The sequence below is a fragment of the Ambystoma mexicanum genome, chromosome 13 (genome assembly GCF_040938575.1).
Source record: "Ambystoma mexicanum isolate Mex_15411 chromosome 13, UKY_AmexF1_1, whole genome shotgun sequence".
In the NCBI taxonomy this organism is placed as follows: domain Eukaryota; kingdom Metazoa; phylum Chordata; class Amphibia; order Caudata; family Ambystomatidae; genus Ambystoma; species Ambystoma mexicanum.
Window position 1 is genome coordinate 493,422,246 of NC_090938.1, and position 17,261 is coordinate 493,439,506.

General features: G+C 45.7%; 1 protein-coding gene across 1 annotated transcript in view; it reads right to left on the reverse strand.

The window, feature by feature from the left end:
• Window positions 1–557: 557 nt before the first annotated feature.
• Window positions 558–17,261, reverse strand: part of ITGB3 (integrin subunit beta 3) — a 511,657-nt gene continuing 494,953 nt past the window's right edge. Inside the window, exon 15 of the mRNA XM_069634154.1 lies at window positions 558–9,005. Coding sequence (XP_069490255.1) covers window positions 8,934–9,005 — 72 coding nt within the window. The 3' untranslated portion in view covers window positions 558–8,933. The remainder of the gene's footprint in view (window positions 9,006–17,261) is intronic.

Sequence of the window (17,261 nt, forward strand, 5' to 3'; positions counted from 1 at the left end):
ATGCTCGGAATCCAGATTGATGGTCATGCAGACAGCCCACTCTTTGCCAGATTTCACACCTTTCTAAATTCTCATCTACACACTTCTCAGTATGGTTAATCTTTTACTCTGGCTTTGCTACTTGCATCACTACCTAAGTGATCTGTAACCACTTTTCTTTCATTCTCTCCACAGCAGTTTGATGAAGGCTGCATACATTTAGTAACATTAAATAAGTGCTAGCCTCCCACATGAGACCAGCCTGCACTGAGCAAGTTCGAACCCCAATAGGACTTCCAAAGTTGATGAATTGAGGACTATTAATTATATTGGATAATATTAACATCTATTTGTACGGTGCTCAGAAGCAGGGGATCTGTCATGAACCATAATATAAAAAACCTAACATCAAACATCTTCTCAATAAATTATTCCTTGCATGAAATTTAGACTTCCTGGATTAACTAACGGCAATTAACTGAAACGTGGCAGATGGGCAAAAGAAATCGGCTGCGCACAAAAACACAGATTTTATAAGCTCCAAGTAACAGATTAAATAATACTTAGAGACAAACATATTTGAATAAGAAACGTGTTTCAACATTTTTATTAACAGAGTTACAGAATTGCCGCCAGAAGGACTGCACGAATGATTGACAGAAGCAAAATCGACAAAATAGAGCATGGCATTTTTGTGTAACAATTGCATAAAGAAATAGATTTGATTTAGGAAAAAAAACAGATGCAGCCTGTGTGCGTTTGCTCCCTGAATGTGCACACTTGTCGTTTGCATAGTTTCATGAGGCTCCTGTCCACTGTCTTTGGCCAGAGACAGAGGTACTCGCGTTTGCTGGAAGGCACATCTAGACAGAGTTGAACATGATCTCTTTTGCTTTCTTCTCTGTCCCCTACTCTTCTTCGTCCTGGTGAAGGTCTGCAAATCTAGAGGGTTGAAACATTTCTTGACAGCATGAACACCTATCGGCTGAAATGATTGGCTCTCTCCGGATGGCACTAAACCATGAATTAACCACTGCCATTACTAAAAGAGTCTGAAACAACTTTAGAACAAGGTTATTTCTCAACGGATTGACTTGTTACCTAATTCTACCCTATTTCGTGTTGATAGTATGTTTTGTTGATAGGATTAACCTTTAAACATGCTTCAGTTTCTTAACAGAAAAGAAAGATGTACCTGTGTGAACAGTAGTTGTTTCTGGGAGAATGCTTTGCATACCCAATTTTACAGCCAGTGTCAGTAAACAAGGGTTCAGATGAGACAATAACCCATCATTCTCGTGTTACTACCAAATGGCAATACATTATAGAAATGCACCTCCCTGACAGGCGAGTTAACACAATTGTGGGAACTTTGGATGAAACCATGTAGTCAATAAGGGGGAAACTGAGTGCCACCCAGGAACGAGAGACATGCTAGAATGGAGCTCGCAGAGTTCTCTATGGGGAGGTTTTCGGCTGGGGGGAGGTTTTCGGCTGCAGAATTCCACCCACATCCACAAGACACGGGCTTTATCCTAACAGAGTAGGCACCTGCACTCAATGGAAAGGGATACGCAACATGGAGAGGACACAAGGTCTCAAAAGTGGGCCTGGATGTGGCACAGAGGACCCCTAATGGTCACAGATTAAAGACTTATTCTCCACGTCAGTCGCAGTGGTAGAAGGCAGTTTTTTTCTTTTTATAGCCAGGTGCCCTAGGGCAGCCTGGTCGTTCATTAGTCAAATACATATTTTAAGATTTGCAAACCATGACTGGGATCTTTCATGGTGTGCTTCATTTGGCCAGGTGCGAAGGTGTTTTGTTTTAGCAATCCTGCTCCTTAGAACCCCATTATGTGTATCGTGGTACTAGCAAATATACAGTGTTTAAAATATCTTCTATATTTTTTTTAATCCCACCTAACCATGAGTTGGAATAGCATCGGATATTGATGGCATGGGTATTTTCTCTTTACCCGATGCTGTAAACAATGTGATCTGAGAGCATAATTGGGCAGTATTTCAAAAATAAAGGAGGTATTCGAAATGCCACATGCTTTTACTGGTTCCCCCGCATCAGAATGAGACACATCTGCTTCATTGCTGAAGACTTCCTGCTGGCTGCTTGACCATCTTGGGGAGTCGTAGCAGAGGCACAGCATTGGACAGCAGAGAGCAGAGGATGGACCAAAGCTCGACTCTAAGCAATGGAAGAACCCAAGGACAGGATTAGAATGACCTTGTTAGCAGGGCGTGGTGGCGCGCGCCTGTAATCCCAGCATGAGTGCGGGAGGCTGAGGTTGTGGATGGGTGTTCGTGGCTGCTGTTCGCATCCACTGGTGATCTGTGCTAGAGCTATCCTGAGTATTTTCTGTGTAACCCCAGGTCAAGAGGCCTGTGTTCTGTTCCTGGTGAACCCCAAGAGAAGGGGACTTGTTTCTGTGTCTGGTGGGATCTACGAAGTACACGAGCAGTGAGTTGGGCCTCACAGACATAACCTCCAAAAAGAAAAAAAAAAGAAAAAATGATCTTGTTATATGGCACTTACTGTCAGAGTCTTGCAGCTGTGCACCACTCTTAACAGCGATCATTACTATTACCCAGAACAATGCTGGCTCTCATTTAATTGAGCACAGAAGGCTCAAGTCCCGAGTTGCCCCACCAGGAATTAAACCAGTCAACCTTAGGCTGCACAGAGATTTCTGAAGCATCTCATTTAAGTGAGCGATCTCGCTTACAGAAAGACTCAAGTCTTAACAAGGTTGTATACCTCCAATCAGAGGCGTTGCTAGGGGGGGATAAGGGGGCTATAGCTCCTGGTCTTTTGGTTGTAGCCCCGGATAGAATCTCAGGAGCTACAGCCAAAAGGCTAGCTAGCCCCCAGTCCCAACAGTTCCGACATCAGAGTAGCCCCGGGTCTTTTCCAGACCTAGCAACACCCCTGCCTCCAATACCCTCCCATCCCGCATCAGCATTCATTTGGCCATCCACCCGCAGCCTTGTCCCAGTGCCAAACATGCCGGGTAGAGAAAAGGGCAGGTAAAGAGAATGGGGAGCGGGTGGAAGAGGTAGACAGTGGTACTGGAGAAGAGAGAGAGAGAGAGAGACAGAAGGTGTAAGCAAGTGCAAGAGGCTAGGGGCATTGGAGTTGGAGTTAGAGGGAGAAAGCAGAGGTGTATTAGGAAAGGAAGCCTATGCATTTGAGAGGAAATTATACATGTCTATCAGATACTGGCTGATGGGTATGGGGCAACATATTATGGGTCAGCTGTTGTTTTTTTAATGAATTTATTTTTGGGCGCTGAGCCCAGTTTATCCCCCTAATAACCATGTCTGCATTCATTTCCATTTGTGAAGTGAGAATGTCCACCTTTGCCGCTTTCCCCTGAGCATTTCACTGCTCGACAGTGAAATGTGTTTTGCAAATGTTTGGTGCTAAACTGCAATTTATAGATTTATCTTATGTAGACTGGAAACACGTGGGTTAATTATGGTTAAGCACTATTCGTAGTTTTGCACACACTATCTGTTTGTAGTTTTTTGGCATGTCTCACTCAGTTTCAAATTGTTGTTTTCACCCTCTGTTTTGACCTTATGACTTATGTATTTAATTGTCAAAGATGTACACAGTCTGTGTTGCACCAACGTTTTAAATGAAATACGTTTCGCACCAAAGCTCGTCAGCAGGGCTGGTGTCTGTAAACATAAAAGCTAGTATCTGCTATTAATTAAACAAAACAACCCTAATATATTATTTATGGTCAAGCATTTATGTGTAGTTTGCTGCCACGCCATGCGGTTCTCATCGTCTCTTTCCCACAATGCTGAGAAGAATGAGCCACGAGGGGAGCCAGTCGTTTGGGAGGAGAGAGGCACGCAGTCCGTGGTGCTTCGAGGCCTTGGGTTTCGGAGGCGGCAGACGGAGTGCGAGCCCCCGGGGGATTGGGGACTGAACGTTGAAGTGCGGTCGGCATGTATCGGGTCGGTGGTTGGGCTGTTGAGAGGTGTTGCGCGGATGGCGGATGCGATTTGTAGTGGCGGGAGTAGCGAAGCTGGGGTCTAGGTGTGGATTGGTTGGGTGTGGTTTGTGGTAGGGTGGCTGGTGGTGTTGGATTGGGGGTGGTGATTGTTTGTGGTTTGGTGGCTGGAGGTGCGTGTGGTAGTGTGGGTGTTGCTCGGGTTGGTCGCGGTGGGTGGGCGGCAGCGCGCGGTGCCTCATCTGAAGCGCATGTGTAGGCGTGCGGGCTGGGGTCTCGCGGGTCTGCGCACCGGTCTCCGGGCTCGCTGGGTGGTGAGTGTTTGGGGTGTTGTGTCTGTTGGTGTGGGTTGGCGGGGTGTGGTTATTTGCGGTGGGGTTGCGGGTGGCTGGTGTTGGATTGGTGGGGTGTGGTGGTTTGCGGTGGGGTTGCAGGTGGCTGGTGTTGATTTGGGGGTAGTGGTTGTTTGTGGTTTGGTGGCTAGAGGTTCGTGTGGGAGTGTGGGTGTCGCTCGGGTTGGTCGCGGTGGGTAGGCAGCAGCGCGCGGTGCCTCGCCTGAAGTGCATGTGTAGGCGTACAGGCTGGGGTCTCGCGGGTCTGCGCGCCGGTCTCCGGGCTCGCTGGGTGGTGTGTGTTTGGGGTGTTGTGTCTGTTGGTGTGGATTGGTGGGGTGTGGTTGTTTGCGGTGGGGTTGCGGGTGGCTGGTGTTGGATTGGTGGGGTATGGTTGTTTTGCGGTGGGATTGCGGGTGGCTGGTGTTGGATTGGTGGGATGTGGTTGTTTGCGGTGGGGTTGCGGGTGGTTTGTGTGGAAGTGTGGCCTGTGTGTTGATTGGTGGGGATGGTGCACATCATCCTTTGGGATGGGGAAGCGCCTGCGTGGGTCCGCCCACACGTTCGATAATTAAGAAGAAGAAGAATGAGCCACGCGCGAAGGGATTGGACATCCAGCTCAGGCATTGTGGGAAAGAGAGGAAGCACACAGGAAGCGGCTGGACATCCTGCTCAGGCTGTCTCAGGCATTGTGGGAAACGGAGGAAGAGAACCTCACGGTGAGCGGCATTGATGGCGCAGTTAGAAGCTACATTATACTGTGCTTCTGAATGCGACTCATTGATCAAAAGTGAGACTGTTTATCAACCCTAGCCAGAAGTTTGGATTCCGGACACCACATTGAAATAACAGTGTGCAACGATCAAGCAAAACTAACGTTTTACGCAGGCGGTATGCCGTAATCAATATTTTCACTGGATACCCAAAAGGACCCTGCAGCCCCCGACACTAGTCCAGCCACTGCACCTGAATATTAATAGCGTGCATACTGCTGCCAGTGCCACTCATCCATCAACAGCTCATGCATCCACACTCTCCATGGATAGAGCCTGCAGATTTGGCTCTCCTCACACACATACTAGCTAACCCCCCACGCCCACAGCCCAAAGAAACACTGGGCCCAGTGCACCAAATGACATCTTGAAGTCGGAGTATTTTGCCCCCTATTTTTTGAAGTTGTGAGAAAGAGGATTTTTAAGGAGTAAAACAGTAATTACCATTCCCAATCGGGATATTATGCAGGCAAGTGAAAATATAGTTTAACTGTAAATCAGGTATCTTTCAGTAATCCAGGCTCCTTCGGAAATGACAGGAGCAGTCAATAATAACTCCTTCCTCAGCTGGCGTCACTGATGCAGGCGGTGTGGCTGGAGCAGCGGGCAGGTATGCTTCTCCGTTTCCGTTTCCTATTGTTTATTGGGAGTTTTGCAGGTTTTTAGGGGGTAGAAGAAGTAGCTGGTACACCACTTGTCTCTAGGGCTGAAGGGGACCCGTCCCTGCCAAATGGCCGATTCAGTGGAAAGCACTAGGGGGCCCTACGTTTGCACACCGTGGTTTCTTTGTGATTTTTCCCCGTTTTTATTATGCCTAATATCCTTTTATCTAATTATTTCTTCTCCTTTTAACCCATTTCTTATGCAGACCGTTTTCTTATTTGCCCTTTGCTGTTCCCTTATTTTCTTCCTTCTTTCCTTGCTTTTTTCCACGAGTCTAGCCACCCCCACCGCCCTCCCAATTATTTTGTCCCACCTGTAGAACTTTCCCTTTCCAGCATTGTCTTTTATTGGCTTCCATTTATCCAGCACCTTAACCCTTTCCTATCCAGCCTGTTTGTCTTTATTGATTTACTTTCCTTGCATTTCGCTCATCCAGGACCTTGATTCACAATGCCTGTCATTAGCTATGGACGTTTTGGCAAAAAGGCCATCAAGCCTGTTTGTTTTTGGGATGGGGTATGCTCCCCTAGATACATATAGTGGAGGGGCCCTAGTTCAACCGAACAGGGCAAGCAGGAGGGGTGACTGGGTTCACAGCATGGTGCACTCCTGGGAAATTAACCCCACCTGCACCCCGTACATCTGAGGGCACACCATAGATGCTGCTATGAAATTGGCTTCAGGGATATCACATTTCAATCTCCAGGCCTTCGCCGAGAGCAGGTGCACCCAATCAAGGCCATGAAACATTGCCAATGGCCCCAACTGGACAACTGTACTTAGGAAAGGTCTCTAGGCCTGAGGGTAAAATTGGTGAAAGTCAAGACCGCAGGGGGCATGTGAGCAAGACCAAAGCACCCTGGGCACATTGCCTCGCCCACAGTTTTTCATGTGCCTAGTGGACGAGAGCGCAAGAACTCATGAAGCAATGCGATGTACCTTAAGGAATGCATCAGCCCCCATTAAGCAATAGTAACCTGAGAGGCACTGATGCACCACTGCATCCAAAACAAAACAAAACAAATAGTGCATAGAATTCCTTTCAGAGAAGTGATTCGACCATAATATGAACTATGTACAAACACAAGACAGTGGCAATGTATTTACAGACGTGGCACATTGTTGATCCCAGACAGATGCTGTGCTTATTCTCTCCAATTTGTGCAGGTGCAAACTATATGCAAACCAGGTGTTGCAGTACTTAGTGTGCAGACACTGCACACACGTAGCCTTTGACTGGGTTCAGAAGCTGAGAGCAGCCGAGCTATAGGAGACTGCGTGTTAACTCTTTAAGGCATAGCGATGGTCAAGTCACAGATGGGAGACAGAGGTAGGTTTCAAGTACACTTGTTTGCTTCCCTCCTTTTTTCTTAAAATGGTTATCAGTACAGTGCTGGTGGAAGGACCTGCCTGGATAGCTGTGGAAATTAATGTTGCATAGTTATATAGGCATGGATGTGAACCGTGAGGTCGGGGTCCTGCAGGGTTATGATAGAATTGCTAGAACCTTCTGGCCTTTTACAGACAGTAAGAACTACGTCAGAATTGCTAGAACCTTCTGGCCTTTTACACACAGTAAGAACTACGTCAAAACTGGTGAAACCCATAGCAACGTGTTTGCTGCACTGCTCTCTCTCACCCCTGTATGATATCTGTGTGTGTGTGATATTAATATTTGAGGAGACCAGTTGTGCTTGTGGGAGAGGCAGCTTGCGTCGCCTATAGCTGAGGCGGCCAGGTGTGTCTAAGGGTGGGACATTCAGTGGTGGGTACACGCAGGCAGCAAGTAGTGGCTATCACTGAGGTGGCCAGTTGTACCTTTCAGAGAGGCAGTCAGTTGTGGAAATTGGTGACAATTTTAGTGGTGTCCAGTTGGCTTATTGGTGGGGCAGGCAGGCCTGCTTATTCCTGAGGCAGTTTGTCTTGCCTCGCTCAGGCAGTTGGCTGTACCTGTCGTTTAGGCCATCGGATGCACCTTTCGGTGAGGCCTTCAGTTGTGCCAACCAGTGAGACAGTCAGAGCAGGCTTTTAGCGACACAGTCACTCGTGCCTATCCAGCCTCTTGTGCCTGTTATTGAGGCAGTCAGCAATGCCAATCGGGGCTTGTGGTGGGGGTCTACGCCAGGTGTGGCTATAGCTAAGGGGATCAGAAAGTTGTGAGTGACTATCTCTGTGAGTTCCAAATCCCACAAGTAATTTCATTGTCAATTGCTCTCTCCACTGTGCTCTAAAAACCAAGCTTGCCTCCAAGTTGTTTGACCAATTGAAAGGTCATGGTCCCATTTGCCCCAGTGCCTTCCCATTGGTCCTTGCACTTTACTGCTGCTCAAGTTCCCCTTTCACCTTGTTCTCATCTGAGAAGCCATAGTTGCTATGTAGTTACTATATGTCCTACTCCTAATTCACTGGCTCTAACAACAACCCCCACAGACACTGCTAAATACCACAAAACAATATTTGTTTTTTTGACTCCCACGCCGTCGTCCAATTTATCATATCTTTTAAACCCCATGTAGTCAGACAACAGCAGAGGTCCTTTAAGGCACTGGTTGTCAGTAATAATATTGCGGGGCGGGGTGAGACAAACGCCTGTGCTCAGGTAAACTCACATATACAATGAGTCTGAGCCTCCTACTGTAAATTCTGTGCTGCGGTTGTGAATTCAGATTATCTTGTGATGATACTCCCAACTTAGAGAGTGTGATATTTTTTGCACAATGTTCTTGCATGAGAGGAGTCCCATAGGGACTAGGATATGGGTCCATATATGGGGCATGGCAAAGAAAAGAGGGCACATTCCATTTTATGAAGCCATGTGAAAGAATAATAGTCCTTCAAGCCTCCGCCTTCCATTAGGAAACCATCACACTTGCACTTCCATCACTCCTTGAGAGACGGACTGTGTTAAATCTGGTAATACCGTCACAGCCCTGAGACGCGTCTTTCCGTCCTTCTGGAACCGAGTTGAAGTCCTTTCTTTGGTTGTGCCAGAATGGTGGAAATTGACAGTAGAGTTTGCTCAGTAATCAGTGACACTAACATGTATACTACACACTTCACATACGTACCCACACGCACAGGTGCGCACACACATACACAGACATGTCCATTCATACATACGTGCATGCACATATCACACATACATCAACATTGATCTGTAAACGTGAGTCTCAAAGTTCCCATGGTGAGCGACTGCCATAGCTGAGATCCTACTCTTCCTTTCCACGGTAGGCGATATTCGTGAAGGTCGACGTTGCTCCTCTGTACAAAGGGTTATTGGCCTGTGGGAGAAATGGGTGCAGGTTAGTGTCAGGAGGCATGTTATATTACTGTATATACACCTTTACTACAGCACATAGTACAGACCTTGGAAAACATTCACCAGTAAGTAGGTGATTTAACAATTTGGCTGAGGCTTGGCATGATCTGAGACGCAGGTTGTTAGTGTGATCCTTGGTACTGGATTTGATGGTGAGCCCATGGTACTGATTTTTTGGAATGACACCCGTACTTGGGAACAGACCAGGTGAGTGCTATCCCTTCTCTAACAAGGATATAAAATGTGATTTTCATAAATTCAATAAGCAGGTTGACGTGAAAGAGACCATACGTCACCTGCTCTTGTCATGTCCGGCTACCCGACAAATAAGAACCCAATACTTGAGCCACTTTTTCACCAACCCGCTCCTTATAGACAAAGAGCTCTGGTGGTCTAGGATGATGAGTGTAGACAGATGCACTTGGCAAATTGCAACAACAAACATCTTGAACCACATTATGACAAAGATGATAAATTCTTCACACGTATTTCCAACAAAACCTACAGAAACTAGTAATGGACACGAAACCTAGACGGTTCATAATGTAAATTAGGAAAGGAGACGTAGTCTTTGAATTTTGCCATTCTCATCCTCATTTTGTAAAAATCTTTTTTGATTGACACAAACTAATAAAAAAAAAAATGTGATTTTCATAAATTGTTGTACATGTGCCCCCATTGTGCGAGATCCTCTTCCCCAATTGGACCTCACTTAGTTTTTGTCTCTTTTGAACTTATGGCTTCATGCAAGCTTAACCCTACTCTTGTGGATGACTCATCACTTGTGCTATGAGAGTCAATGAGGTTCATGCTCTCCATTCCTCCGAACCCTATATGGTCTTCCATCATGACAAGATGGCCTGATGTCCTCCCTGACGTTTTGGTCAAAGAGGAAGAGTACTTCTTGGTATTTTCCCTAGTCCTCATTTTTCCTTGCTTAGGAGCTCATCACTATGCGGATATAAAAATGCATTGAATACTCCTGGAAGGACCTTGTGCCGTGTGACAGTCTTCCCCACCTTACTGTTGGATAGTGGGGGCGCCATGGGTGCCGGTGCCCCCAAAAGTCAGGTGATGCTGAACCTGGAGCCGTAGTGGTAAAGAGTCCCCTGGCTTCCCAAACCATGCCATGCATGGGAGGCAGGGGTTCACCACAAAGGCCCTGTACCTTTTAAAGCATTGGTGTTCACACCTTTTTATACTGAGCCTCCCCTTGAGTATAAATATTGTTTCTACCCCCTTCCCCCACAAGTTATAACTGCTTATATTTTCTCTTAAAAGCAGTGACCATAATTCCATGCAGGTTGTGGGAGTCCAGACAAGGAGCTCATTTGCAGACAGCTGACAGAATAAGAGTGTAGTATAAGACTGAGCAAAAAACAGTAATCCAGAGGAGGGACCTAGGAGGATGGGAGGAGGAGGACCCAAAGAGGATGGGGTAAGGAGGAGATACGAGTCTGAAGGAGAGAGACCCACAGGCCTAAGATAAGAAAAAACTTGAGAGCTAGGGGGGATGGAGACCCAGAAGGGTGTGGAGGGCGAGAGAATAAAGAGGCCGTGGAGAAAGAGAGAAACTCAGCAGGGTGGGGAGGGAGATAAACCCAAGAGGCTAGGGAGAAAGAGAGAGACCAAGCAGGGTGGGGAGGGCAAGAGGTTGGACAGAGAGAAACCCACCAGGGTGAGAAGGGAGAGACCCATTAGGTTGTGGAGAGAGGGAACCAGGAAGCTTGGAAGGGAGAGCCAAGAGATGGGGGTTGGGTGACCCAGAAGGCTAGGAGGAAGAGTGAGAATGTGAGACAGTGCCAGAGAGTCACAGAGATACAGACATCCCTCAGGGACACCCAGAAGGCTAGGAAAAGGAACACCCAGAAAGCTGAGGAGAGAGATCCAAGAGTTTGGGGAGAGAGACTAACATGTGGATGGGGAGATAAGGACCCAGGAAGTTGGAGGAGAGAGTTTGCAATGGTAGTCCAGAATACAGAGGTGTTTAAAGAGGAGGTGGAGGAAGATGTTAAGGAGGAGGTGGAGAGAGGACCTGTGGAGGAGGGGTGAAGAAGCCAGTCCTCTTATAGAGATAACTAAGGAGAATGCGTCTAAAGAGAAGGTGGTGAACAATGAGAAGATTAAAGGGAGGGGTGACCAGAGTGGAGAAGTGAAACAGAAAATGCCCCTAAGTAGGAGGAGGAAAGGAATAGCAGGGGGAATAGAAAAGTAGTGAGAGGCTTAGAGAAGATGCAAGGGGAGGTCTGGCATGGGTGGCGGAATGTGCCCAAGGCAAAGCATCGAGGAGGTGCAGAAGAAGCATAAGGATAAAGATAGGAGGAAGGACAAGAGAAGCTCCACCGGGCCTGAGCTGACTGTGGTACATCAAGGAGGAGAGCTAGTTTGGGTGGGGGCTGTGGAACCAGGATCTTGAGTGATGGAGGTGGTGAGAGGCCAGTAGACCCGCTCATGTCTAAAATACCCCAAAACGCTAAACTGACCAATTTCTGGTTCAATGAAGAGCTCACTGCCTTTCGTCGCAACAAAAGAGCGCTGAAGCGCCTATACGAAACGTCTCCGCCCACTGCCCTGGCAAACTCACTTCTAGCAGCCAACAAAACCTACAAATCAGCGGAGATAGCCCATAAGGCGAACTCCCTGAATACTCACATAAATAACCCCTCTTCCAATTCCAAATAACTTTTCTCAATTCTTAGAGAACTGGAAGCCCCCATCCCCTCCACCACCTCCACTAACTCGAGCAAAGCCTGGTTTACCAACATCTTGAATGCCTTAACCGCTAAAATCCGTACACTACAAGAGAAAATACGAATTAAAAGGAAATGATTGGCCAGTAAAAGCACGCCCTCCATTGTGCCTGACGCCGACGCAGGAAAAACAGCCCCCCAATTTAAATTCACCACTGTCACCCAAGAGCAGGTTCTGAACACCATTGCTACACTGAAACCGTCCAATTGTAAAGGGATAGCTTCCCTGCCTGTTTAGTCAAACTCTGTGACCCCACCTTAGTACCCATCATTAGCAACTTTATTAATGCCTCCTTCACCACCAATTCTGTTCCTGCCAATATCAAAGAAGCGTGGGTAACCCCACTTCTTAAGAAACCCTCTCTGGACCCCGATATACCCACCAACTACTGACCCATTACCACGGTTCCATTCCTATTGAAAATAGTTCACAAAATAGCATATACCCAAGTCCAAGATTATATAGAAAGGAACCACCTGTTAGGAGCCAGACAATAAGGCTTCCACCCTAAACATGGTACAGAAACGGCCCTACTAGACCTTAAAATCCAGATGGACACCAAAAGAGACTCTGGGAAGCTGTGCATCCTCCTCCTACTCGACCTGTTGGTCGCATTTGATTTGGTAGACCATGATAAACTGTGTAATGCTCTTTCAGAAAACTTAAATTTCACCACAGATGGCACCCTCTGGGTTAAGTCCTTCCTATCGGAACGCACCTCGAGAGTATCCATTGGTGAGGAGGCTGCTGACCTTATCCCAGTACCCCTAGAGGTTCCTCAAGGCTCCTGCCTATCTCCCATCTTATACAACGCATATACCAAACTCCTATTTGCAGCTATTGATGCCATGGGGGTCATATACACCAATTGTGCAGATGATACACAGATCCTCATCCCCATTACGGGAGACTATGATCTAAACACCACAAACATCAACAAGATCTATGCCACCATCCAAAATTGGATGGCCTCTAATAGCCGTTGTCTCAACAACGGAAAAACAGAAATTCTCATTGTAGGTCCCCCCTCCCGACTAAAAACTCTTCACACTGACTACTCAGCCATCACCATTGACGGAACCTCCATCCCAGTACTCAAACAGGTTAAAATACTGGGAATCTATCTAGATACCAACCTGAATGTTACTACACATATTTGTGCCCTCTCCTCTGCTACGGCTTACACGGCAAACTCATCGCCATTTTCTCACTCCACAAAACTGCCTTACCCTAGCTCGAGCCCTCATACTCTCCAAACTTGATTATTACAATATACTCTTACTAGGAACTACAAGCACCAACTTGGCCAAATTGCAGCTACTACATAACAAAACCCTACGGCAGCCGTTGGACTAAAAAGAAATGACCATATCTCTCACATTAGGAGAGGAGTACATTGGTTACCCATCCAAGCTAGAATCCTATTTAAGACTCAGATCATCACACACAAATGTATTACCAATGACGCCCCCTCATACCTCAATAACTGTGTCAGCCAAAAAAGCTCAACTCGATCTGGTTTGAGCACACACTTATTTGTCCCAAGGTTCAAGAGCTCTAGGGCAGGGGGAGCCAGCTGCCCAGTAGCTGCACCTAAGATGACTTATCAAAATATGGCTGTTCAACAAATTTTAGCCATTAGTTACTCCACTGTGTTACTCTAGCACACTGCCATCCCTGTCTTCTGTAATGTACCACCTGTATGATAACCTATCCTGTATCTCGATATGTGCTGCCTATACTGTAACTAACTATGTATCATTTTCTGTCTGTATGTATCTAACTTTGCAAACAGACAAGCACTCCATGTAAATTACGCTGTGATACCTCCGGGTTTGGGCGTGTAGTAAATGCTATAAATAAATAAATAAGTGGCGGTAAGGGAAATGTCGGCATGCATCTAGCAGCAGAATCATCCATGTGTGAAGTGCAGCGACATTCTTGCTCCAGCAGATTCACATAGATCCAGTATCATTTCACATTGCCCCTCCAGTATTCAATATCATTTCAAGCTGCTTTTTTTATATGCATAGTCTGTCATGGTAGCCTGTAACTTAAGCTCTGAAATTCTGATTTCCAATCCGATTAAAGCTAAAAGAACTCTATTTGAAAGCTAAAAGAACTCTATTTGAAGCTGACTCTATTTGAAGCTGACTGCATAAGCACAATTGCAAAGATGAGGTCATTTGGGTTATACAAGAACCTGACCCAGTGGTGGTAAAATTGCCCAACACATACTGGCGGTTGCAATTCCTCCGGTTTAGGTTGAATGTGATTCAAACAGGAGAAAGTTTACATGTTCGTTCGGAAAAGCCTTTGGATGCTCTTTGTGCCAAGTGAATGGTACTATTCAGACTAGAGAACATATTGTATCTGGATGCTTGGCTCTTCCGAGTGCTAGACTCTTGTTGTTTTCCAAATATGTACATGACACTTTGTGGCTAACAACCAAAGAATTTTGGAATAGAGCTGTACGTAGTCACAAAACGTTGTTGTCAATAGCCCTGCTAACATTTTTAGGTATCGCTGAATTGATTCAAATAAAAGAAAAATGAAAGTTTCTTAAGAGAATTGCTTTAGAGATTGACAATAATGAAGTTTAATATTTTGGTATAATCGAATATGCCACTCTGAAAGCAACCCAAAACAGCCACAATGAAAACTATGCCCAGCAGAACTGCGGGGTAAATCTTGGACGTCAATGACAAAATCAAGAGACCTGTTCAATCTTGACGCGGTGTTCATGCAACAAAACCGGCCTCCGACATGGGAACGTGAAGATTCATGTGCCACAATTGATTACATATTTGTCTCATGGCCATTGCTACACATGATGACGTCCTTTGAGGTGCTACGCACTATTGTCAGCGATCACAACCTGCTGGAAATGGTTTGGACCTCCATACGCAAAAAAAATGAAAGGATGATGCCACAACTAGAGGTAAATGTGCAAGGCTCACGAATAAAAATGATGGCTAGTTCAATCAGAGAACTGACACAAAAATATAACTCCCTCGAAAACCTGGACCGCGAGAATCATGTTGACTACCAACCTCTCCTCATTGCCTACAAACAAACGAACACCAGAAAGAAGCAATCTCAAATGCAAATAAAGCATACTTACGGCAGAGCTCTCGTGGAAAAAAGAAGTGAGTACAGAAAAATAAAGAGGACAGCAGCAAATTTACCTATGACACTGGCAAAATCAAAATAAATGAAGCAACAAAAAACGACAAGACTTGGGTTAGATTTATCGCCTGAAACTCTACCAACAAGACTCAGAGAACATCTTAAAGGCGCTCAGTGGACGCAACTCCAGAGAATTTCGGTCCCTGCTGAGATCTACTAACCCCGCCACACTGGACACCATCTCTAACATTATTGGCGAGTCAACTTGGGAAACACACTTCAAAACTCTATTCCAATCACCAGTGAAGAAAGAGTCGGAATTGACGCATCACAGGAATGTACCCTGGATTAACCTCGAAGATCAGGAAGAGATAGCGCTCCTAATTAAGCAACTTACAAATTCCAGGGCCCCAGTACCGGATGGAATCACAAACCTTGATTTAAAAACAAACCGACAGAATGGGCAGCGCTAATCAGTAACATTTTCCGAAGATGCACAGAAATTGTCGATTCCTGTGACTTGGACCTCGGCGATAGTGGTCCCAATTTACAAGAAAGGAAATAAAAGCGATCCCCTTAACTATCGTACGATCGCGCTGCTAGACCCTATCGGGAAAGTATTTGGGTCCTTGTTACTGAAAAACTTTCAAGCATGGGCAAACAAGGCTGACTGCGACGACTATCTCCAATCTGGATTCAAAAGGAACGCGGGCACATCAGTAAATATTCTCTTACTAAGTTTCCTAAAGAGCGAGGTCTTAGAAGGCGGCCTGCGCTTATTTATCACTTTCATTGACTTAACACAGGCGTTTGATCGAGTCAACAGACACCGCCTGTGGGAAAACTTCTGTCCTGGAACTGTCCCAAAGAGATACTAGCACTGATCAAAGGCTTATATTCCAACACGAGCATGAAAGTTCGCTTAAACCAACAAGGTGACCTATCCTCAGAGATAACAACGGCACAAGGAATTAAGCAGGGATGTTCACTAGCCCCTGCTCTCTTCTTGGCCTACCTAGGCGACTTCAAGGTCTCAGAAGCGGCAGTACGATCATTCCCGCCAAAAATGAGGGCTGTTATACGCCGATGATCTAACTTTATTTGATCATACCCCCATCGGTCTTCAGCGGCAACTGAATAATCTACAGCAATACACCAAGAATAATAACGTAGAGGTCAACAAGGAAAAAACCAAAGTCACAATTTTACAAACAGCAACCAGAAAAACAGATAAAAACAAATGGTACCTGGAGAAGGTCTCGATAGAGAAGGTCCAGAGTTTCAAATATCTGGGAGTGACTTTGGACAGTACCAGACGCGAAAACTCAATGCAACTGGCACTGCGAGAGAAAACCAAAAAACTGACGGCCAAGGTAAAGCCATTGACAGAAAATTCAGCCCCTACTCTTTGATCCCGACAATCAAACTTTCATAAAATGAATTACCGAATATTCCCAGTGAGATATGGCCCAAACTAGAGGCTTTCTTCTGGAGATCTGTCTTAGGCCTTCCTAAATCAACACCAGGAGCATCCATCAGACGGGACATCAGCCTACCATCTGTCCAATGCACGGCCAGCTATACATTTTTGATGCTTTACAGAAAGTGCCAGACGGCAATCCAGACAGCAATCAAATATACAAAATGATAAATCAAGAAATGCAAGTCTCCTGATGCAATCTACTCACAAAATGGAGAATGTATAACACATATACTGGACTCAATTGAAAGTGGAGAGGAAGAGCTGATCCAAAACTGATCCAAAACCCAGTAAGAGTTCTAAAGAAGCTAAAGGAATTAGACTGGATTCGGACCCTAGACACAGCAGCAAAAGACAAACTCCCGTTACATTTACCATACAACACAAAAAAGCTAAATGAACTCCAGAACTACATAACAAAATTTCCAAGGAGATCTGCGCGTGACCTAATCTTAAGAGCAAGGCTCTATTTGCTGTAAACGAATGGAATCCTTCACATTAGAGGTTTCTCGATGACTAATAAATGTTGCTACTGTGAAGGAACATCGGGAAAAGAGACCATACGGCATCTACTGTTATCTTGCGCCGGGACTCGCCAGATCAAACTACAATATCTAAACCACATAATAAGCAGCACTTTACTTTTTGAGGAGGATACCTGGTGGTATAGGTTGATTGGTGGTGATAGAAACAGTTGGCTCATTGCAATGTTCAAAATCCTTCAACACGTAGTAAACAAAATGTTACCTCTGCCCTTGCCAGCCAACGTTAAAGTATCCTGAGGGGAAAAAAGGAAGAGGGCATGATCTTCTTGATACTTGTACAGGAATTCATCTATGAAAAGTTCCATCCACTCAG